Genomic DNA, 24,971 nt, shown 5'->3' with positions numbered 1-24,971 from the left:
TTTTTGCTATTTGTTTGGTGCTTGACTCATACCATGTTCTACTATTGAATGTCCCACCTGGCAGTGATGTGAGCAGAACTGTAAAGGAGCTCATCAGTCATGAAGGAGATGCATAGTTGGGAGAGGACTTAGGTACATGAGTACAAGGAATAAAGGAAATCTCAGAAAAGTCAGAAGACTACAAGGCAGGAGGCAATTATTATTTTGAGATGCACACAAAAAAATCAAAACATACTTTATATTTAAAAAAAAGAGGCTAAAAATGGTGAAAAATGTATTTCAGCAAAATAATTCTCCCCACCTGAGGCTTTTTCTTAGTATCCCTCATATTTTGCATCCGTCAACGCTGGACCAATGATTCTAGTTTAAAGACTGTTTTGGCTGTGTGCCAGTGACCTTTTTCTGTCCTGAATGAAATGAGGTGAGGTGATAGGTGGTCCTTTACCAAGAATACATGCAGCACCTGTATGTATGACGAGGCCAGGGTAGCGTTCCTGTTCCTTCCTCTTGATAGTGTTGTTTCTTTGACCTCTGGTAAAGGAGTTCTTGAAAAAGTGCCTCTTTAAGAAGAAAACCTTTGTTTCAGCCAGTTCCTCAAATACCTTTTGGTGTCCGTGGTGGTATACTTCATGTTTTACCCGGGTAACTCAGCAGCTAATGACTTCATGGTCCTGGGACATGCTCAGTGGTGGCTTTTATGAGCTAAGCACTGTGAAAAGAAGTGGATGTGGGGAACGAAAGGCCTTCATACATGGATTTAACCAGTGGGTGATGGAGAATTACTCTGTATACAGCACTGTTACAAAATAGGGGCTGGGAGCAGGGGAATCTTATGTGGGTAGAAGAAGCATTCCCAAATACCTGGGGTGTTTTCTGCTACACCATTCTGGTAATGGGAGGTCCTCAGCATATGAGGTGGGGTTCAGAAGTCTTTTTATTTTCTTTCCCTTCTGTTTCTCTTTCCTTGCACCCCTACACCCTACACATTGTATTTCACTCTGAGTACTTGACAGGGATGTGTACGCTTCAGTGTGGAAGAAAAAGAATTCAACTGTTTTGAAGGAGAAGAAATATTTATAAAGAAAACATTTCAGGTTTTATGGTTTTGTTTTCCATGACAACTTTTGGGGGCACAGGAGGTCAAGATACTCTTGTACCTTGCACTTTTTCTGGACTGAAGTGGTCACTGCTTTGAGGAGCAACATTTCTGTGTTTCTTTTACTGAAGCTTGCTGTAGTAAAAAGCTACACAGGGACAGGATGCTTTTTGAGTGCACATACTTTTTTTTGTGGAGTAAAAGTGCTGTTACCTTTTGAAGGTACCACTGTCCTCTTTCCCTCCTGATTTTTCTGCTAACTTGGTTGTGGCTCAGGATACTTCAAATAATTTTCACGGTCCTAGGATTCTGCTTGGGCAATCTTGACAAAAATCTTACTAAATCTTCACAAAATGGTCTCATTAAGCCTTTCACATTTCAGATCTGTTCCTTAGAGTTTTCTAGTACTGTTTTTTTCAGGATTTTTCCTTTCTGTGAATTTTACCAGCTGTTTTCTGTAGATTAAGCAATTTCCAGTAAATTCTTGGGTTATTCTGTTTTCCTATTTGAGGAACCCAGTAGTTCCCTCTGGTATGCTGCATGCAGAATCGAGCAGTCTTTTCTAACTTGCCTTGGCTTCCAGCACCTTCCAGCTTTTCTTTCCCTGCTCTTTTTATAGCACTGCAGAAGATCTGTTTTAGCTAGACATTTTGCTGTCAGTTTAGGATGGGACCTGGAATCCCCCCAGAACACCCCCACACACACACTCCAAAAACCACCAAAAAACCCCTGCCAAATTACCCTGCAGCAGGCACCCACACGTGGCATCCTTCACTTTATAATCTTTTTTATACTGTAAGAAGCTAGGCTTCAGTCCCCAATGCATTCACCTGCTCTCCAGAGCAGTTGACCATGTCCTGTTACAGATTTATCAAACAGGACTACTGTGATGATGGAGTGAAAAGTAGAAGGTGGATCTGAAGAGTCTGCTGGGGCTGCAGAGAAGAGAAGGGAAGGAAGCAATAAGCAATTAAGCATGACGTAGGAGGAGGGGAAGAGATTTTTGCTTGGGCAGCATCACGTAGGAGCTCTATGACTGAGGCAGGACGGAGTCAAGCTATCCAGAGTGACATCTCTAGACTTGATTATTCCTGCTGTTTCCTAACTCACTATTGCCAATAAATAAGGCAGGGTTATATAATGGGGAGGGAGGGAGCTCTGTCTGCAACAAATACTCTCTCATTTGTGGCAGAAGCTTTGCAGATGTAATCGGTGCACTGAGGAATTGGAAGGGAGAACAACTCAGTCCTGAGATTTCTCAACTTCCTGAGATGGACTTTGCAGGCAGGTTTTGAGCCTGTTTCTCAGTAAATCATGTTTGAGATGCAGCATTTTGATTTGTGCTGCAGGGCAAGAAATTTGCTAGTGTGAGTGGTTGGTGCCTAGAGAAAGCAAACTGAAGGGGAAACCCATCAGATCGCCTTTTTGGGGTGACCTTTGCTGCTGGTCACACTGATAAGTTCTGGGAGGGTTTTTTTTTTTTACTTCGTGGTCCTTTTAGGAAGATAGGGAAGGAGGAGGAATCCCACCATGTGATATAACCCATGGTGCTGGGGTAATGGGCGTTAGCACAGTTCTGTTATATTGCATTAATGAGCAAGAAGGGGACAGAAAAGGCATCTTACTGTACTTCCAGCAAGATTTTTTCCTTGAAGATGGGGGAGACAAGTGGAAAAAAAGGAGAGAACTAAGTGAACTTAATGCTTCAATGAACCGTTGAGGTGCTGCGGACTTTTAAGGAATGTTTACATGCTTTGTCTATAAAGATGCCAGAGTGTGTGATGATGTGTATTTGAATCTTCTTGCATGTAAACAGATGTATCCGTTACTGGTATAATGCATCAAATCTGAATGATGCTTGTGTTCTGTCTGGAAAGTAAGACAATTTTATCAGAAAATGCAGTCAGGGAAAAAGTAGCAGAAATTTCATTTATGTCTATGATCAAAGAGCTACAGAGGAAGGAGGAAGAAGGTTTGAGAATAACCCTTTTTTATGTATGTTGCCTTGTGAAAATGAAGTCATAGTAAACACCATTAATTACAGGTATATTTCTTGGTATATAATTCATTATTTTCATCCGGACAAATGTGCTTTGATGGATTTTACCCAAAGGATTTTAGCCCTTTGACTCCAGAATTTTGTGTGAGGTATTTGGACATTCCAAAAATCACAGTAGAACACATCAAGACTGGAACTCCTTGTTACGGTGCATGGTGGATATTTAGATGTCAGTGACTTCATTACAGTGGGTTTCCTTTTACCTTGAACTTTTGTCCGAAGTATGGTCGTACGTTGTGTGCCATCGCAGTGTTTGTGAAAAGTACCTTAATTGTTGTGATTTTTCAAAATTGTTGTAAGAGCATCAAGATGCTTAGTATAGACTTGTATAGACTATACTATAGTATATACTTGTATAGACTTAATATAGACTTAAGCAAGACTTAAGCATAGTATGGCTAGAATTACCAGTCAGTTTTTAATCTAATAGGAGAGCTTTCCTTATCCCAAATTGTTGCCTTTTGTAGTCTAATTAAATGGATAAATGCTGTGAATAGTGAAGGTGGTTTACTTGAGAGTTGTTGCATCAGGGTGTATTTGTTGCTATGTATGCAAAATAACAGAACAATAAAACACCTTTTAGTGGATGTACTGTCTTTGCTTTCAACCAAACTTGAAAAGGTAGGAATACAGAAGCATTCAAGGACTTCATTGAAGCAGAAAAAAATACTAAAGCAATAGACACTTGCTTTGATGATGTGAAAATCTCTGTTGGAGAACTGCTGGCCTTACTTTTAGATGCTTAAAACATGGTGGATGGCTTTGCTCAAAAAATAACAAAAAAACCCAGCTGTAGCTATGGGAAATAACTTCTTTGAACTTTATGAGGATGAAAGGATCAATACAGAGACGTGTTAATGGGATCAGTGTTGGTTGTGGCCAAACCTCTGGAAGACTGAAGAGCTGCAGCTGTTCCCACCTCATGCCCCGGAGGTGGCTGCGCAGGTCGTGCTGTCACTTCTGCTCCTGCCCTTCAAATTTGGGTCTGCATTGCTGTCCATCTGCCGTGCCGTGAGTCTCTTACTGAAATTTATGCCACAAGTTAGTGATAAAATGCTAGAATGGGGACAGGTTTCTTACAGAGCTGTTTTGGGGGCAGTTTTATGGGCAGGAGTTAAGCCTGTTACTCATCAGAAAAATACAGATGGTCCAAGCTGCTGGGACACAGATGCCATGTTTTATCAGCACCACCTTGCCTTTCTGTCGGCTGATGAATGTGTTTTAGGGAGAGGCCTCTCACTTGGCATTTGGGATGGGGTCGAGGGAGGTGGTTTCGAGGTTTTAAGGCTGGTGGGGTTTCGGTTCAGCACCACGATCTTTCCTTTCCTGCTGCAGCCCTTGCGTGCAAGCTCCGTCGCAGCCTGCCCTTCGCTAGAAACTGCCTGGGGGGGTTCAGCATTGTTCGATGCTGCTCTCAATGCTTACAACTTACTGACAGAGATACAGTAGGGTGGTATTTGATATCCAGCTGGCTACTGGTATTAATATTGGTGGTCCTTCATAGGTAACGGTGTAGGTAGAAATTCTTTTTTACATGGCCTTTTACACACTTCCTAAACATTGCTTCTTTTTAACTTCCATTTAAAATTAAATTTGAAATTGGAAAAATCTACAAAGCCCTTATTTGCTATAGGTTGTTAAAGTCCTTTAAACTAGAGTGAAGATATTTAATAGTCCGGCTGAACAGGACTAGTGCCTGAGTTCAGAGGAGGGTCACGCAGTGGGCTGGGGCAGGAATCCCTCCCCAGGGGCTGGGCACGGCAGCAAACCCTCCTTCAAACCAGGTTTGACAGGCATAGCCCCACCTTCTTCTTCTGTAGATACCGAGTCTAAAAATCTTCAAGTACTCTGTGACCGGTTCAGTGTGTTGCTAGATAATTGTGCTTACTAACGCATTTTTGCTGAAAAATGAAATGTATTTTTAAAGTATGTAGCTGCTCTGCATCTTCTCTGCTTTTCTGGACTTAGGAAGAAAAGAAAAAGCATTTTCAATAAAGCGTTGTTTCTCTGCACATCAATTGATGCCAGTGTGTTTGGCTTGCACTCTGATGCAGATTGCAGCTGACCTTTAATTAGCAACCTATAAATAAGAGAAGGCATCATGCATGAAGACTGACATAAACGTCACCCTTAATAAAAGCACCTAAAGTTACATGGCTGCTTAAATAAATGTAATAATGTATGTTTAATGGAATATGTCATAAATGTGCCTGTGTAGGCAGAAGAGCTAACAGAGGTGTTGCAGGGAGCTGAGCTGTTGTGCCTGGGGAGCAGGGCAAAGCAAAGCCCTGCAGCAGCAGGACGGGGAAAGGCGCAGGGTTGCTCTGCTCCTTGCCGTGTTGTGCTGAGGGTGCGGTAGCTCGGGATAATCTATGCGAAGTCACGGAGAAGAGACATGTTTCTCTGAAAGTTCTCAAATACATATGGCGCAAGCACTTGAGCTTGTAAATTCATTTTAGCAAGGCCTTGTTCTCATCAGTGACATGGAAAATGAAGCCTTGAGTCCTAGAGCCTCAGTATGTGTGCTGCCTCCTCATGCAAAATTTAGCACAGGCTTTGTTTGAAAGTACTCCTCTGAACATAATTTGAACATGCTTATTTTTTGGTCAGCGTCCTAACCATCTGCAACCATCTGCTAGCAGGTGTTTGGTTTTGTCATGGATTTTGTTTTATTACCTTTATCATCTTATCTTTCCTCTCTTCTTGTGCGATGTTGGATGGATCCTCACATCCCATCTGTTTTTATGCAGTGGATGGAAAATCTGCTGATCAGGACTGTGTCTCACAGGGTATAGTATTTTTATTTTTAATTACTTTGCCCTGGTGTATATGCCATTTAAACAGATAGGGCAGTCATCTTCTTACAACTGTGCCCACGTGCTGAGCCTTTTTCTTCCTAGAGAAGATTTAAATGAGTGTGTGATCAGATGCCTTTGCTATAATCCTAATTCTTTTATTAGAGGATGAGTCTTAATGGTTGTCTTAGTCTTTTCTGGGTTGAAAACTGAAGTTTCTGAGCCAGAACTTGTGGTGTTACAGCACAAAATCTTTTGTTGTTTCAGAGAATAGGATTTGCTTGAGTGAAGTAAGATTATTTAATAGTGAAATGTGGTGTCATAATCTCGGGCAAAACTGTCTTTGAAAAATGTGAACCGCTACCCTGTTGCGATACACCAGGATGGGGCAGTATGAGGAAGTCTGCTACAAATGTAATGGAGAATTGGGCATCAGGAAAGGGATTACTGACATTAGGGAAAAAACAAGATTTGTAAAATGAAATTAAACTGTGACTTACTACGTTGACACAATCCATGTTCAAGTGATGTGCAGACAGTGAGTACAGCAACTTAAATGTTGCTGTTAAAAAGACATAGGTTTGAGTTATGAACAAGCAACTCCTTTTCAAAAGGGCGAGCAGCAGATTGTTGGCCTTCAGCTAAGTGAATCATAGGCACAGGGTGGGTTTTTCTAACATGGTAATGTGATCTCTGCCCAGAATTCCCCTTCAGGGCTGTTTTCTCCAGACTTAACAGAAACCCACAGCCAGAGGGATCTGGTTTTGTCCAGCCCTTCCCTGCAAGAGTGGGTAAGCAGCTACTGGGAAACAAGTAGCTGTTATACTTGTGTGTTGAATTCCCTCAAGTGATCCAGTGATTTATGAGCTCACCAAAAGACAAATTGTGCTATCGTGGTTCATTATTAGAATACCTCAGCAGGGCACAGACGTACAGCTGTAATCAAAATACAAGAGACGCAGAAGGCAGAGAAATACAGGAAAAAAGTGATAAATGTAAGCCTGACAGAGGTAGTGCCAGTCGTGGTAATAATACCAACCTCTCGTTGGTTCAGACTTGATACCAATTTTGCAAACCCTTCTGTCCATGGTGTGGTAGTAGTTTAGCCATTGCTTGCCCCCAGCGGAGAAGGTGGTGTGGGAGGTGAGTAAGGTGCTGGTAGGGATGGCGCAGGGCCAAGGAGGCTTTTAAGGCAGTGCTGCTGCCTGGGGAAATGCTCATCCAACTTGAGCCTCGCAGGCAGGGTGTCAAGGACAGCCCGGTGCAGTGCAAGTTGGTATGTTGCTGTACTGGAAGGAAAAATAATTTTGGAGTTGAATTATGTGTTGTGATCCCAGCACTTGGCAGTGGGAATTACAACCAGTGCTGGGCTGGGATGCTCCATCAGTCAAAAAAATGTGCTGATCCGCAACCACCCTAGTCATGGCTTGTGCTGACAAACAGTAGTAGTATTAAATTTTTTCCTTATTTTTAGAGCCCATACACATTGGCCCTCTCTTTTAGGAGGCACAGGATTGCTGTCCCTTCACAAGTGCTTGTTTTCCCTATGTACTCTGTGGGTTACTTGTTCTAAAAAGCAAAGTCTTATGATTCAGCAGCATTGAAGGTTAAACATATACTGGAGTGATACAGGTAGAAGCTTGTCTGCAAATCAAGTGTGTTTGAAGTGCTTCTTTGTGATGGATTTGTGTTTCTATTAGACTAGCCCAGGCAAAATAAATGTCGCGGTTGCCATCTGAACTCAATTTAGTTCATCAAACTGCCACTTGAACATTAATTTATTTAAAAAAAAAAAAAAAACAAAACCAACAAACAAAAAAAAACCCCAAACCAAAACAACAACAAAAAAATGAAAACAAAAATAGAAAAAAAGTTCAAAGCTTTAGCATCTAAACTTCAGTAATAACTATAATAAAATGAATGAAAAATGTTTCTAGGGCGTGAGTTCTATGTGTGTAAATAAGGGCAGAATTAAATCTTATTTGTAATAAAAATGTGAATTGAAGGCAATATGAATCATATGCGAAGTTGTGAATGATTGCTACTGCTCAGATTTTCACAACTTTAAATAATTTATTGTAATTCTGTATACTGAAGGAGTGTTACATTAAACAACCACCCTTCTCCCCATCTCCTCCTTTCTGTCTGAAAACCAGAGGGGACTTGTTCCAATGAATTGTTCATTTCTGTGAAATTCAGAAATTGGTTGCAAAATGGAGCCTCACTTGAAATGAGAATTTGGTTTACCCTGAGGATGCTGTTACCTTATTTTGAGGGAATCTAATTTTATAAAGCAGATGCACATTATGTGTGTAAAAGTCAAATCTAATACCATGCTTTCCATTATACCAAAATGTCTAACATTTCTTTAGTATTTTGATATATGTTGGTTGATATAATCAGACACTTTTTTTTTTTTTTAGTTTAATTACATACTGTTAATGACACACAGCCCTGGCTGCGTTGCCCAGAATTTTTGATGTATAGCTTTCCATTTTATATTTGGTGGCTGTAACTCAGTGATACGTCAGTATTTGTTACTTTTGCTGCAATGATGTAAGCCTATTTTTTTGAGCAATGAGGTATAATACCGCTAATTGCCTTCTAACTTCGCACACACAATATTCTGACAACATTACAGGGTGTTAGGCTGAATGGAATAGCTTCACACAGGCATTTTCTGAAGTCAGATAGATGACACGGGGTTGTACGCATGATTGTGTGCATAGCTTCTGAAATCTGATCCAGTTCGCTGGAGTAAAATGCACTCCAGGATTTTTGTTTGGTTGGTTTGGTTTGGGTTTTTTTGTTTGTCTGTTTTATAGAAATGTTTGTCATAAAGACTGCTCTGAATGTTTTGCATGCTTGAACAGCCAGCAGGGTATAAGTGCAGTTCTGTATGAAGTCGTACATCCTAGGAGAGCAAAGTCAACGTACTCTGAGTCTTCAGCAAAACACCCATGTGCTTGCTTAGTGCTCAGGTACTTGGCTAAATTGAAGCATTAGCAATTACTTATGTATTGAGTGACTTTGGGTATGTGGCAGGACAGTCTCCTACGAAGGCAAGTACAGCTAAAAACAAGGTGCAAATTTATTCAAATTTCAGTGCAGGATCTGGGTGTGATACCACTGGGAGCAGAGACTTTGTTAACAGAAGCTGCAGATTTTGTATTTTGGGTTACCAAAAAGTGTTTTAACTCATTACTTTTGCAGGTTTATTTTGGACACCTCTAGAAGGCATTTCTGTTAATAATTTGCAGGCATTAGAGTATGTCACTGAAGGATAAAGATAACAAAATCCTTTTTTTCCTAGTAAACTACCTGACTGGCTTTTAAAGGCTTCAGGTCAAAAGCACTGAAATATAGCAAGGAATTTCATATGAAATACCTGTCTTGGTGATTAGCAAAGATATATACATCTATTTGCTGAACTCTGTTTTTTCTCAGTGCATTGGGTGTTGATTATTTTTAAAGCTGACTTTTTAATTGTAAGCCTCAAGGACCACTTCATCAGTTCCCTGAGACGACCCTCTAGTGAACAGGCAACTTGTAGTCATCTCATTTTGATTAATTAACCTGTTATTACATCTGTGCAGCCATTGGGCCACTGTGGTTTGTTCATTTAACACACACGGGCTGTAGTGTTTTGGAGGTTACAGACAAATGTGCTTCAGGGAGCTGATGATTTATGCCAGCTGAGTCATGTGCTTTCACAGTCCAGTGTCTGTTCAGTATATCAACTTCTCGAAAGCACTCTGTAATTCTTCCTTTAAAACATATCTTTGAGGGGGACTGGGGTTATTTAATTGCAATGCCAGAATTGTACAGAATTACAGTGCTTCCAGTCTAATAAATCATGTTACTTACCAGCTGAGTTTCTTCTTATTCGTTAGTACTGAAGCTGTGAGTATTGTTTATTTCATTAGCATGTAAACTTTTGTCTTACTGCTGAAGACAGCACAATCTCTTTGGTCAGTTATGTCCTTGGTAAAGGGCCTTTCTTTCCCCACTTCAGTCTGAGCAGGTACCCAGGTGATCCATGAATCCGCTTGTTCCCTGGCTGCTGAGCTCCACCTGCTCATCAACCCTCTGGGCTAACCTGAATTTGTCTGGCTGATGAAATGGGGTTGCAATAAAGAGGCTGCATCAACAAAAATAACTAAGTGGACTGTGTTGCTGTTAGTACTGTAATTGAGTAGAAATACTCTTGAAATGTTTGAAACAACGTGTTGGTGTCAGATTTGTTTTATGTGGAAAAACTAAGCATTTCAAAACACTTCAAACCTGCTCCCTACCACTACTCAGATGTAAAATGTAGTTGTCCCTCCCCATCCCTGCACTCCCCTTCCAGGAGCTGGATCCACCAACTCCTGACTTCATGTTGCGCCTCAGATGTCTTTGATGGGTCCTGCAAGTTTCACACTGGGTATATGGAAGATAGCATATTACACTGAAGTTTTCATAAGCTAATACATCTCTGAGATCAAAGGCAGGAGCTCCTTTCAAATGGAAAGTTTGAAGAAGAGCGTAATGGAAGCACCATTTAGAAACTGTTCCACGCTCTGCAAACAGACCCTGCTACTCATTCCCTAAAGCTGCCCTATGCCTAGCTAAAGGGTTAAAAGGATGAGGTACTGGAAACAAAATTAACAGTTTTGTTTGTTTTGTTTTGTTTTTTCTTTCAGTGGGTGAGTTTGTGAGTGATGCCCTTCTGGTACCAGACAAGTGCAAGTTCCTTCACCAGGAGAGGATGGATGTGTGTGAAACTCACCTGCACTGGCATACTGTTGCTAAAGAGGTATATTCATCTGTCTTAAAATTTCCTGCTGTCCTTCTTTAGAGCTGTATCACTTTTCTGAGGATGAGTTTAAAGATAGCAGTGACATGGAAAACAACAAGCAGTACTTATGAATGTTTGAGTGAGTGGCTTTTTGTTCTGCTTTATAAGGTAGGAGTCACTCCGCTGAGCCCATCATAGTCCACTGTTGGATACTTAATGTTGACCTTTGAACATTGACCCTGTTTCATAGCACTGTTTTTTTCCCCCCACATCCACTCATGCACCCACCACATTTTCTGCCTCCTCCAGCATCCTGTGTTAGTGCTGCTCTGGAACTAACGATTGATCCACTAATGCCTAGGCTTTGCCTTTATCATTGTCCTCAATGTGGACATTGGTATGCCAGGTGCTTCACAGAGATCAAAGAGGCCTCAAAGAATGCAGTATGTGAAATTCAGCATAAAAGGCTAGGAGAGTTGACAAGACATAGGACTAGCCAAAGACATTTTGCAGTCAAGCACAGAGTTTTTATAACTTACCAGTGCTTTACTGAAAACAGAAATAAACCTAATGTTCTAATTGCTAATGTGTTGTGGACGTTTTTGTCCTTATGTAGAAAGGTTGTAGGAATAAAAACTGAGATGAGCTTCAAGAAGATTTCTGGCTGCTATTTTGTTTGGAACCTCTTTGTATATTATCCCACTTTCTGGAGATCAAAATTGAAACGTGCTTAGCAGCTTTTCAAATTTTCAGTTCTTGCTTGAATCATACTGTTGCCCCTCAAATGAAGCATTTAAAGCACCAACCTCCATGCAGACAAATTCTAGTGCATTTTAAGTACTTGCAAACTTGGGATGGCGTAGCCTAGGAGAACATCACCACTGTGCACCATTGAACTATTTTCCTTTTTTCACATGTCCTACATCATCTTTCTGTCCTACATCACTATATCTTTAAGGTATAATTATGCATGACTGACTGTTTTCCAAACAAGGCTAGAAGGTACTGTACTGGCAGAGGCGTCAGACCAGATACAGTGTGTTTCCAGTATATCAGATATTTTAAATGTTAATCTGTCTTGCAGTGAACTCTTTAATTGCATTAATACATCAGAACCAGGATTAATAAATCAAATTACCGTTCTGCCTTCAATTTTTCTGTTTATGAGGCAGAGCCTGTGAGGATTTTAGGCAAGAGGATATGGAGTCATCAGCTATATGGGAGGAGACAAGTCTTTCTATACTGGCAAGACTAAAGGGTAGGGGAAGGGGGAGAGCTTGTTGCTTACAGTGGTCATGCAGATGCAGGTAAGGGAGCTACCTACAGTGCAGGTAGTGAATGCACATGTGACCACTCTAAATCATGTTTCGAAATTTAGAGATTGTGCAGTTCACCAGCTTCAACCTCCTAAGGCAGTAGGCCCCTTATGTTTTCTCAAGGTCTGTGACATTTCTTCTCGCTTCCTCCATGACAATATTGTTGCTATTTTCTGTAGTCCTGTAGTGAGAAGAGTATGAATCTGCACGACTATGGCATGCTGCTGCCCTGTGGAATCGACAAGTTTCGTGGTGTGGAGTTTGTTTGCTGCCCGTTAGCGGAGGAGAGCGACAATCTTGATTCAGCTGATGCCGAAGATGATGATTCAGATGTCTGGTGGGGAGGCGCAGATGCAGACTATGCAGATGGAAGGTAAGAGTGACTTTCTACCCTTCAACTTGTTGTTATCATCTTATTAAAGATGCTAAAAATCTGTCTAAAAGACCTCAGTGTGGAAGAGTCACTGCTCCTTATAAGTGAATTTGCAACTACAATGGTTGAAAACATCAGTGTTCTACTGATTTATTTTTAACTTTCTACAAAAAAGCTTGTTCTTAATACAGTTATTGTGCTTTTGATGCCTTCATCTTTTCTTCAATGAGAAGTATTGCCATATTTATAACAAAAATGCTTAAATACATACTTTTTGACAACTAAATGATAAATACTGTACTCTTAAGATGCTTCATGTGCAGTTTGGGGTACTGCAGCAGATACTCAGCTAACATAACCGTTGGTGGTTTTGAAATGTCTTCATTCATAATAGGCATTAGCTGTGTGCCATTATTACCATAAGAATATTTTTCTGCTGACAATTACTTTCTAAATATGATCTAAAAATCTTTTTTAATATCTAGCCTGTGACAGATTCATTAATACGCTACTGTGAGAGTTTAATACTAACAGTTTAAACCTCCATACTGTTGGAGTATGGAGGTTTCCTTTGCCAAGACAGCAGTGGAGGGAAAATACCATGCTTGTCTTTACCCTTTAACATCCCCTGTGCATGTAGGCTGATTTTGAGCCAAATATGGGTTATGACTGTGTTGTAACTGAGTGGTCTGCTGCTGTCAAAGCCTTTTCAGATCACTCTCTTGAGCATGTTAGACAGCAGTTGTGAGAAGAGAGTAGAATGTTACGTCCTTGCAACTGAATTCAAACAACACTGTAAGATGGCTTTCTTCGTAAAACTAAGTTCTGCATTCAAATTCTGCTTGTGCTTCCTAGACTTCCATCACTTCGTACTGTGCTAATGCAGTATTTCTACTTCTTAGGTGATGATACTGCATCTTTTACAAATAACGTACAAAATCAAAAGCTTGGGGCAGATTACAAGTGATTTCAAGGAGAACACTGAAAATAAATGGGAACTGAATGAAGTGAATAATGTGGAAAGTTAATAGTTATGAATTGCTTTAAGTTTGGGTTTTTTAATAATACGGATGGAAACAAGTTCAGGAACAGAGTAGAGATGAGGGACAGAGATTGAATTGCTGTAATTTGGTGCAAGGAGACGGCATTAAGACAATGAAAAATTAGAAACCATGTCATGGTGGGCATCTAAATCTTTCCTGACAAAGCATTAGTAAGTGTTGCAGGGAAGAGTTCTTTGTGAATAATGGAATAAGTTTAAAATAAATATTTCCCCATTGTAATTTCCAGTTTTCTCTCATAAACTGGACTGAATAGTCAGGGCTGTTAGATGGAAGAAACCTGCGTCAAGCAACATTGCATCTTCAACCTTGACACCTTCAGGCTTTTTTCTGACTTATACTTCCAGCAGCTGTCAAAGTATCATAGTTTGTAACCCTTTCTGTGGGATTTGTAAACCAGCCTTTGGACTGTTGCTGTGTCACTTCTATATATTTCATTTATTATTCCTTAGAATAAGACATGAGTACAGACCTTTTTCTAATTGAGACAAATTTGCTTTTTTTCATCATATATATACACACACATGAGAGATACATAGGTAATAGGTATATAAGATAGACCTGTCTTACCGATATATTTATTATATATCCCTATATATAAAATAATAGATATAAAACTTTTCTTTCATATATCTGATCAAAGATTCCTAAAATATTTTAAATAAAAGAGCTCACAGCGGTGCATATAGAGTAGTTTTGTTTGCAAGACAGATATCCCTTTTATTTCTGTCTTTTTCATGTTGGTCACTGAACATTTAACTTACTATTCTAGTCCGTTTTGTTCCTCATAAAGCAGTTTAATATCTGAAGAGATGAGTTCAAGAATAACTTCATAAATTTTGTATCCTTTTAGGAATAGGAGCTGTAATTGCATTTGAATCCATTTCTGAAGTTCCAAGCAAATACTGGGGGTTTTGTTGTCGTGTGTGTCCCCCCCTCCCGCCCCTCTCCTAGAAGACCATGCAAAAGGAAATCGAAAGGATCCTTTTATGGGGCACTTGTACTTCAACCACAGATGAAGAGCCAAGCAATTTGTAGTTCTTTTACAGTGACTCACTCCTACTTCTTGCTGCCTCTTCAGCTTCCTAACTGCATTTAAACTGTGTGTACTGGAGCCAGAAATACTCTTGAAATTTAGTCATACAAAAAAAAAAATTACTCATTTCTCATGCAGCAGTAGGTGGTAGTTCAAATTTTGCATGTGTATGTATATTCATACATATATGAGCATATGTTGTGTGTATATAAATATATATATGCCTTAGTCCTAAGCTGATTGTGAAGGAGGAGAAAGGAAGTGTAAAGTAGGGGGATACTTTCCTAATGCCAAATTCCCAATATTCTCTGCTATTAAAGCACCTCTGTTTGAAGTGCTTTCTTAGGTCTATGTTTTCTTATCTTACATGGGTGATCTCACACTGACAATGTTTGCTTCGTCTTGAAGCCTTCCAAAGAGTTTAAAATCCCTTTGTGTGTAAGTACATCCTCGGTGTGACACTGCATGAAGGGCAGAGAAGGGGCTGGTAGCTCGTGCACTGGCTAACACAGACCCCACTGCTCAGCAAAGCCCTCTGTCAGAGGAGGTTTGGGTTCTTCATGGAGCCCCTCTCTGGGCAGGGAGGGGGTACGCTATTAGCAAATCAGTTGGGCAAAGTATCCATTGAAGTACTTTCCTCACTCGGGAATCGTGATAGCTTTTGCTTGGGTCAGATCAACTGAGCGGAAGTTGTTGGTGTCTTCCAGCTGATGGCTTTTAATGAACACAGGGTGCACTCCAAATCATGAGACACTTGCTGTGCCTTTCAAGGACAGGCACTCAGTCATTGTGGAGAATTCTTGTGTTTGCTTTGCCGGTCATTTTTGAGGCAGCTGCTACAAGTACTTTGTTCATGCAAAGATATGGAAATTAGAAGATAGGAGCTGGTACTTTAGGAGAAGGATTTCATACCGTTACTCTGCCACGAGTTTGTGGCGGGAATTCTACAGCATTCCTCTTGCAGCAGTTACTGGGTTGACTTTTTTTACCCATATCTATCCAGAAGTCACGATTTCTGGCTAAAATTGTTGCCAGTACCACGAGTACTTCAGTAATTGCTCTTTCTTCTATTTTTTTGTTTCATTAAGATCTGGGTTTGGTTCTGTTGTACAAATAGGGCCTTTTAGATGCTCTTGCCATGCATATCTCAATATATTCAGTATTTAGAATTGCCAAGTGGTCCAGCTAGAACATAACCCTCTCCTCGCACCAAAGCAGAAACCAGTCTGCTGTAAATGGCCCCAGCTGCAGGATTTTATATTCCTTGTTTCTCACGTCTGACTGTGGAGCCTTCTGCTTGATAGCTGTGGGTTTGTCTCGCCCTGCCTGTGCATGGTAACTCTCCTGGGGAGCGAAACCTCCAGGCTAGCTGCTTCACGCTCCCATCTCTGTAAAACAGTACTGGAAAATGTTGGGCACAAACCCCCGTCAGTGGGTGGTGGCACGGTGACTGCTGCGTGCCTCGGTGCGGGGGCCTTCGGAAGGGCTGTGGCTGCTTTATGATGCCCAAGTCAAAGTGACGGTGACATGTTTGAGGTAGAGGTGCCAACCTGAAAAGCAAATGATAATATCCTTGTTTCTCAAAACTCCTGTTGTGACAAAGCAGAATCCAACAAATGTGGGTGATGTATTTTGAAGTAACTCTATATCTCAAACTATTCAGATCTAAATTTTAAAATATTTGCACTTATGATTCTGAATATTTAGAGGAAACCATGTTGCAGCCGTTCATTTTGTAAACGCCTTGAGACTGTCTTGTGTTTTCACCCCCAACAGTTGTCTCTGGAGCACTGCATTTGCTTTTTTCTTTTGCCGTGGGTGTTTTCTTCTGCACAGGAGGAAGCAAAGCTCAGCAGCACGTTGTCTCCGCACCATCGGAGGGCATGTGGAGGCAGCTTGGGCTGCGGTGCCATCACAGGCGGACATTCTTCCTACCTGGCATCTGCCCACCACCTGGGTCTGGGCATAAAAAGATGTGGCTTGTCTTGTGGTGTGGCTTGTTGGCAGTGCTTGGGGAAAGGAGGGAGGGTGTATTTTTGTGAGGGGTGCGACATACCCCCTTTTTGTTCATGAGGCCAAGAGGCAGGATTCACCCATGCTTTTGAAATTGCAAAATGTCATGCTCATCCTGAAATAGCATATAACTCTGAGAGGTCAGGAGCACATTTCAGCAGTGGCGTTCCTTGCTGGTATCCACACCTTTAATTAAAACTTACCTTGAAGACTGCCTGAGGGACAGCCAGATGCAGGTCCTGGCTTTCAGTATAGCTGCAGAGCTCTCCCTGCATAGCTACAACTTAGTCAAGTGACCTGCAAGTTCTGGCTGCCCTTGAGGCTCGGCACAGCCTTGTGGACCTCCTGCCTCTACCTGGGCACGTGCTAGAAGCTTTGGCGTCCTTGGTGTCCAAGGTTGAACATCTTTAGGAGTTATAGCCAAGCTGGAAACTTCCAGGTTTTCTCTGTCTACATCTGTGTCATACGTGCCTCTCCTCATCTTTCCATCACTGTGCGTGAGACCTCCTGGGCTTTCCTTCCCACCGGGGAAACAGGCTGCTGTCATTTTCCTTCTTTCACAGCGGGGAAACTGAGGCACAATTAAGTCTCACTGTTGAGGGTTCTATGGAGAGCTTTTCTTTAAGTCCTGTGGCTCAGGAGCAGAAGATAGTGCCTTAACTTCAGCCAAGTCTCATTTTTCTAAACAATCTGAATATATTTTCAAGGTCCAAAATAGGAGATTCATTTTCTCATTGTTTTTCCTTCAGCAGGTTAGGCCAAATTAGTTTTGTCTGTTTGGTGTATAAAATGTATGTTCAGGCTGATGTAATGATTGGATAGCATTGTAATTGTCACGTTTTAGGGAGTAGTGTATTTTATAAGGGTTTGTTTTACAGTTTCTCATAAACTTCTGCCAAGCAAAGTTTTATGGTTTGTTCATACTTGCCATTAGGATAGTTAATACAGTAGGTTTTTTACTACAATAAATGATCCAAAAGGGCGCAGTCCACTTTGTGCTGATAATTAGGCATCTGTGAAGTAAAACTAAAATAAATTTGTGCTATATAGCATGGTAATCGTGTTTTTCTCTGATTTTGTAACCCTGTACCAGATTGAGCTTAAGGACGAATGCTCATCTCCCAGGTGCTGCAAAAAAGTAGTTAAAGTGCTTTATCCTTTTTGACTCCATAAAGAGCGTTTTGTTTTTTTTTTTAATGGTATCTGGAAAAATTTACTTTTTTCTTAATTGCCTCCTCCAACTCTAATCCAAGAAATCCTGAAAGGCTTTTAAAACTTGTCAATTTTTTCTAATGGTGAAAGCAGCATTGTATATGTGCGTGTTATGCTGAATTGTTTCCAGGTGAGACCCTATGCTTCTAATTATCAGTCTTGTTTTAGCATTTGGGGAAGAGGAGTCACAGGGGCCTGACAGAATATCTTTGAGTAATTTGTTAGAGATCCTCACTTGACATGGAGGAAGTGTACATTTAATTTCTTTCACTTTCTAGCTCTTTTTATGTCTTTATCTATGACTTAAGTGGTACAGAGATGTCAACACACATTTTATCTAGTGTCTTCCCTTCAGAAATGTCTGCGAGTTAACCTCAGCATCAAATCAGTTACAATCAAAATTCCCCAGAGTGCTGTCATGAAATCAGGCTGTCACAAGGTGTGTTTAAATTGGCCACAGTCATATAGTGCCCTGACCCGATATAACAACACACCGAGTCCTCATGGTATGTCACCCTACTGCCTTGACACAAAGTAGGCAGACAGGCAATTAGGATGTCTGCCTGTGGCACATGTTTATGAAAAATGCCTAAGTTTAAATAGTGACACATAAGCAAGTAAATTTAGTACTATACAAGAGTCAAGTATAAGAATTTTAAAAGTCAAATTTAATGGGGTTTAGTCATTTCTATACTTGGGAAATTATCTTTCCTTTTGCAAGTGTAGCTTTGACTAGCTAGCGCTTAATTCCCTTTGTTTGGGTCTCTGCATGCCAGAGCTGTGGGAGATTTAATGCAGGCAAGAGTCAGGAAGCTGTTGATGTTTTAATTGTGAACGCAGGTGAAAATGGGTAAATGCTACAAGCGGCGTGGCCATTCTTTAGTGTTCTGTACGCTCACGGTGTTCATCAACATGGACTATCCAAAACATGAAATCCTCTTGCCCCGTTTCTCCCCATTACATCTCCCTGTGTCCCTCTCACCCTTCTTTTTCCCCTGCTTATCTCTTCATCCACCCCTAGAAAATGTATTTGGAAATACAGCATAAAAGAGCAGCCTTTAGGGGGTTGTTTGACCTGGGCATATGTCTGGCCATTGCATATTAACTGATCAGGAAGATTAAGAAAAAGTAACCAAAATGCTCTAATCTTCCTTATGTATTGCTCTGGCGGGTACTTTATTCTCTTTGGCATTTGAACTACAGCTGGAAGAAACAAACATGGCTCGAACACGAAGAAAAAAATTGGCAAAGCTAGGAGGATTAAGGTGGTGGTGTTGATATGCATTGCCTCCTCCCATTTCAAAGAGAGGTTTCTGTGTTGCATCCCCAGAGAGCCTTAATGGACAGACTTTCACCCCTACCTGTTGTGTTGGCTGTCAGCAGCTGGGTGTCCTTCATTTAAGTACCCCTGCAGGGAGGCTGTCTTCTGACACCTGGAGTAAACCCCTGCTGTGGCCATGCGGACCCTGGGGTGTCAGAGTCGCCATGCGGTGGGGAAGTGCCGCACGCCTGAGGAAGAGTCAGGCCCTGAACAGTGTCTGGATATAGAGCGTTGTTGATGCAGAAATTGGCGGGGCGCAGATCTTTCCGAGATTCTTACTACTTCTTAAATCCTTCAATTTCTACCTGTTTCTTCATACTTGTATCTAGTATGTAGTGACATTGTGTTTCTTGACCATTCTTCCCTCCTCCTTCTCTCCCGCTGTTCTTACTGTTAATCTTGTCTTGCAGCATTGAGTCAAAGATCTGAGGCTTAATTGGAAGTCCAGCTCTGAGCCCAAAAGATTTGTCTGAAGAACGTAGAAATGGGATATCTGGAGTCCTTTTGAGGTTTTTGCTATTCTAGAGCTAAAAAAATGTTATTGATCAAGAAAAAGGAAGGTCCTGAGGATAAATTCTTCATTGGAAACACGCTCACTGGAGGAAAAAGAAAATTAACTTTTTGTCTCTGTTGAGTATTCATCTGTTTTCAAGCCATCTTATCACTCGTGTTAAAACAAACAACAAGTTCTCCCTGATGTAAGCTTTTTCATTAGATTGGAAAGTCAGTTTCTAAAATTTCAGGGAGAAGTGCTCCAGTGGGAATCTCCTAAATGATTCTTTAAAAAGCCAAAACATCAAAAAAAAAATCCACCCCCTACTCCCCAAGCACTTGAGCTAGCAAAGCTGAACCAGGCATGAAGCTGGACGAAGGGTCTGTACTGCCGATTCTGACTTAGGAAATGACTTGCATTTGGATGGATAAAAAGATTTCCCTTTTTCCATACTGTGCAGACTGAGCTGTAGGCTGTTCATACCCCTGAAATTTAAGGAAAACTGAACCTTGTGCCAGCAGTGGTATTCCTGTTGTAGTGGTTCAGAGTCTGCTTGGTGGAGAGCTCAGTCGTCCGTGAGATAGGAGCAGGGAGGGCTGCAGCCAGAGGCAGCGTTCTCATCAGCCGTCCTAATACTAATTGTTCCTAATTGGGTGTAAGTGCCCTAAAATGAACACTAGGAATTACGAACTTGCTTAGTTTTTCTTGGTTTTTTCCCCTCCTCTGAAGTTTACCATCAGTATAGGTTAATGCCAATTATTGAAATAGGCGAATTTTGCACTACATGAATTGTCCATCACTAAATCGGTGTTTTAGAGAAACTGAATTCATTTGGGGAGATAGTGTGGAAGGTGTTCTGATTTTTGCAAGATAATATTTCAACTAATGGGTCAGAAGTTCATATCTTTGTGATTTTTGTAGCAGAACTGTTAGCAACTGAAATAGAAAAATAAGCTTTTTACCTGTTCTAAAACATTGTTAATGGTACAGCTTATCTAAGAACTTCTGTGTTTTTAGAAGTATTTTAATGATAAAACCCAATTGCTTTTCTTTATAAATTAAACTAAGGCATCACAAAATTGTAGGCATAATGTTACTGCTTATGTTTAATAACTCTAGAAGTATTTTGTCCTATTAGCATATTTTATATGCTATTAGCATATTCTGTGTCTCACATGCTTACATTAACTGGGTTTGTCTCTTATGTTGGCTGTTACTTAATATTCAGGTAGTTCATGATACATTTTTAGTAACATTTTTTTTCCTTTTTAACATGGAGGTGGTTAAAATAAAATTCAGAAAGCATAGAAACATCAGAGCATTAAGGACTCTAGAAAGACTGGTAAGTGTTGGATTTCTTCTTAGGACAAGTACAGTTAGAATGGAATTGATGAAACAGCGCATTGCTTTGAGAGGTAATTACAGCGATGCTGAGCTGGCAAATCCAATCACCATTTGAGTATAAAGCATTAAGTGAAGTGATGGATGAGGCTATGGGTGGAGAGAATTAATCTAATTGAGGAAGTGATGAGTAGAAGATAGCCAGGCTTTCATGACCCCTGATGAAAGCAGTTTGCTAGCTGTGCAGGCTACCTATATGACTTAAGTGACTGTTGAGCTTGTTTCAGGAGGCTAATGGCATCAAACTTGCACATTTAGTAGAAGGTTGACTTGCAGAGGATTACGATTTTTTGACCTCACAAAACAGAGCCATCAGCTGCTGTGTTTTCCTGAAGTAATGGCAAAAAATTTATAAGCAGAAATTTCAAGTTGTCACTTGTAATGACTTGTGATGACTGAAATGTGGGCGAGAAAGGTGCCCTATATATGTTCATGTAGTAATCAACTCAAGAAATCCTTCTGATATGTCCGTGAGATGTTCTGAGAAGTTCTTGGGACATCGTGATATATACCACTCCATTTCAAGTGCTTTACTATTTATAATGCATGAAAAAAATAGGAAGTGAGAAATTTACAGCTGGGTTTTTCAACACGTACTGTCGCACCAGCGTGACTGTGTGCCAGTAGATGCATAGCTGGTTATCCTTCCATAAAGTTGTCCAGCAGTTCCTGCTCTATATTACCTTTCAGTGATATTGTGGTCTGTACTAGAAATAAGAGCTCAGCGTTGGGGTGTTTGTGGAAATTCAAGAATTCCACCTCTTGTGAGGCTGTGCTATTAACAGCACAGTGTAGTATAGTATTTTCTGTAGTAAGTACTTTTTTTTCCTTTGCCTTGTAACAAAGGCTACACACTTTGGATGAAATACATGGATGAAACAGCAAAAACATATAAGGTTTTTTTTTTTCCTGACAGAAAAGGTTTCTGATCTTGAATGCAAATATTTTGGCTTTCGTTACATGATGACAACCTATTTCTTCACATGGGATCTCTATTTTGATCACTGCTGAGGAAAAAATAACACTCAATTGTGACCTGAGCGAGGAAGAAGAGGTTAAAACAGTAAAATGTTGACCTGGAGAACTGGATCTGTGCTTGCTTCTGCCATAAAAGTCTTCTCCTAGGCTTGGCATGCCGCGGCCACCATAAAAAGCTTGGTACAAAAGGTGCCGCTTTTTCTTCTGGCTGCATGGGTGGAGATAATCTGCTCTGCAGAAGTCCTTGCCTCTTGCAGCTGCTGGTGGTGGCAGCTGTATTTAAAAAGATGAGGATGGCACATTCTCTGAAAAATGTTATTCAGTGTCTTAAATTGAACATCCAGAGTTATTACATGCTTCTGGTCTTTTTTTGTTTGCTTTCCCAATTGTAAAACAAAGTTATTCTTCCAGTTTTACCGTGTCGTTGTTCTGTGAGTGTACCAAGATGATGAATTCCACAAACAGGGCAAGTATTTGGTTACAGAGTTCACACTGTCTGCCTCGGATAAGCTGTAGGATAGCAGTTGGACAAAGAGACACTGAATAGTCCATTCTGAGTATGGCAGAAGTTTTGTGGAAACAAACGTGTTGTAACAGATCCAGATTTTTCTGCTGATTCTCAGGCTGGCTGAAATAGGGCTCCGCAGGTGACCTTCACTCTGCCCTCTTCCAGCACATTCAGTTTTAATGCATTTTTGATGTCAGGGTTTTTAATTTAATATTTATTCAGTGTCATCAGGCTCACAGAGACTGATTTTGTGTGTTTGCAGATATGTTTACTTTTCCAGTTTTTAAGTTTCTCTTTAGCAAAAATAAAGTGAGAAAGAATATGGGTTAAATATATTATTACTGTGTCCTTCTCTAAAAATGACATACTTCTTGCTGAATCCTCCATCTTCCAAAGGAAACTGTCAGAACAGTAACACCAGCAAAGGTTTTGTTTCAGAGAGAAAACTAGGTGAGTTTTGAAAACGTATTCTTGCATATCAGTCAACAGGTACCTTCTGCGAATGCACAAGATCAGATGTTACGTGCTACCTCGTACACCCATCTTTAAGCAGGTCAGCTGTGGAAAGAAATTTCTAACAGTATCAGGTATACCGTCTTAATTATGGGGAAAAAGATAAATGTATGTGTCAGAGGCAGTAGGGCAAGGAATGTGTGTTTTGGTTTTTATAAATGTTCTATTTAAAAATTAGATTAAAATATTTTTAGTGCAACTTTTCTTGTTTTCTATCAAAGTTAATGAAACCAGGCACATTTTTGGTATCGTTTTTGTATAAAATGTTTTAAAAAAATGCAGTAAAAGGAGAGAGACAGTCTGAAGCACATAATTCAGTTGTTTGATAAGGTCTAAGAACTCAAAAGCAGCCTATATGTGACCCCTTGAAATAGCTTTTTTTTTTTTTCCCCCCCTATTAGGAAATGTGAAAATAAACATAACTGCAACCTCTTCAGTAAAGGAAAACAAAAAGGAAAATAATTAGCAGTGACAAAATGAATGTCTGAAAAATGGTAGGCAATACGAGTTGCTCACCCTGACTTGCTGTGCAGTGGAAAGTGCCTATCTGAGTTCTTAAAAGTTTAACTGTCTCTTCATAGGTGTTTATATGTGTCCAAATATCACATTGGTGGTTCTTGTTGTGAGATACCCGATTTACTAACCTAGTATAATTCAGCCCTAATGAAAATAACCAAGGCAGTTTTTAAGCAGTTTGGGCTTTTGTGGTCACTTAACAGACAGACCAGAAACATTATTGCTGAGGTACCTTGTGGGTCAGACTTTCAGTTCTGTAAATCACTGTAATTTTCTGGGCTTTGATGCCAATAAGCCATTTAAAAGATCAGTTACATAGACTGGAGGTCTGGCATAACCCTTTTCTTTCCTGGCTCTGTCTCACAGACTGCAGTGCAGTCTCACAACTGCAGTGCAGTTTAATTCTTGCCCTGCTGTCTGTTCCCACCTCCCCCATACTTCAGGAAAATAGACCTTTTTGGTATAAACTCCCTACTCCTAGACTTTCAAGGTGAGTGCTGAAATCTTAGTTTCACACTTGGCTTTGACTTCCTTTGTTCTACCCCATGTCAAATTACTTAGGTAGTTCTTGTTGAAATTTACTACCTGGATACTGAGTTTCACATAGTTAGTGTACTCAACTTAGCTTTGAAGTCAGCTAGTGTACCAAAGCTACAGTTAGATAACAGAAGGTACAGTGAAGTGAGTGCTCATGTGCCAAAGTGCACTGTTGGCTTAATTTTTAGCTTTAAGTGGTTCCTGTGCTGACTCATATGTTTAATTAGCAACACCATTCAGAGGAGTGCAGTGGTGGGATCCAACCTGGTTCCTGAGAAATCTCGTCCATCGGTCAGAAGAACTTTTTATAGCGTGCAAGATTTGGAAAAATGTTAGGTGGAAAATACCCAGGCCTCTGATGTGCAAGTTTGTTGAGGGAGAATTTGGTTCCTTGCCTATTAGCTTTCTGATTTGCGTTTAACCAAAAGCATGGTAATTAGGCCATCTCAAATGCACTCATCTTCTTGTTTGGACTCCAAGCATGTGTCCTACTTTTGTAATTTGCTTTGTGTTTCTGTTTTGCCTTTTCTTTTAAGGCATTAACTCTTAAGGCATGTAGAGGTTCACAGCTGGGTCTGTCCATTTCCACTCCCACACTTAAAGGACTTTGTGCTCTGGAGCTTTCCTGTACATGGGGATAAATATGTATCTGTGCTCATTGTTAATCTTCTGCTGGAAGCAAGGCTAGACCCAGTCTGAATACTTGACATTCCAGTCCCATCACATGTTTCCTGGAGTTCATCTGGGGGAGCTGTAGAGGCTATAGAGGGGTTAGGGTTTTCATGCTTTTGGGAACCTGAAGCACAAGATGCTGGAAACTGGGATGATGGCACCTGCAGTAGCAAAGGTTATGGATGCATAAATTACCATCAGCTTGGCCTGTTAGGCTGAAAGAGTACAGACTGCAAGTTACACGCAGCGATTGCTTCTCCTATGTTCATTCCCACAGCTGTCTAGAGCCAA

General features: G+C 40.6%; 1 protein-coding gene across 4 annotated transcripts in view; it reads left to right on the top strand.

Moving 5' to 3' along the window:
- The window catches only part of APP (amyloid beta precursor protein), a 230,920-nt gene that overhangs the window by 101,565 nt on the left and 104,384 nt on the right, over nt 1-24,971 (top strand). For all 4 annotated transcript variants that reach the window (XM_075516873.1, XM_075516867.1, XM_075516857.1 and 1 more), the window contains exons 4-5: nt 10,636-10,748; nt 12,226-12,419. In XM_075516873.1, coding sequence (XP_075372988.1) covers nt 10,636-10,748; nt 12,226-12,419 — 307 coding nt within the window. The remainder of the gene's footprint in view (nt 1-10,635; nt 10,749-12,225; nt 12,420-24,971) is intronic.

The sequence above is a fragment of the Mycteria americana genome, chromosome 1, assembly GCF_035582795.1.
Source record: "Mycteria americana isolate JAX WOST 10 ecotype Jacksonville Zoo and Gardens chromosome 1, USCA_MyAme_1.0, whole genome shotgun sequence".
Taxonomy (NCBI): Eukaryota; Metazoa; Chordata; class Aves; order Ciconiiformes; family Ciconiidae; genus Mycteria; species Mycteria americana.
This window is presented reverse-complemented; position numbering and strand designations above follow the sequence as displayed.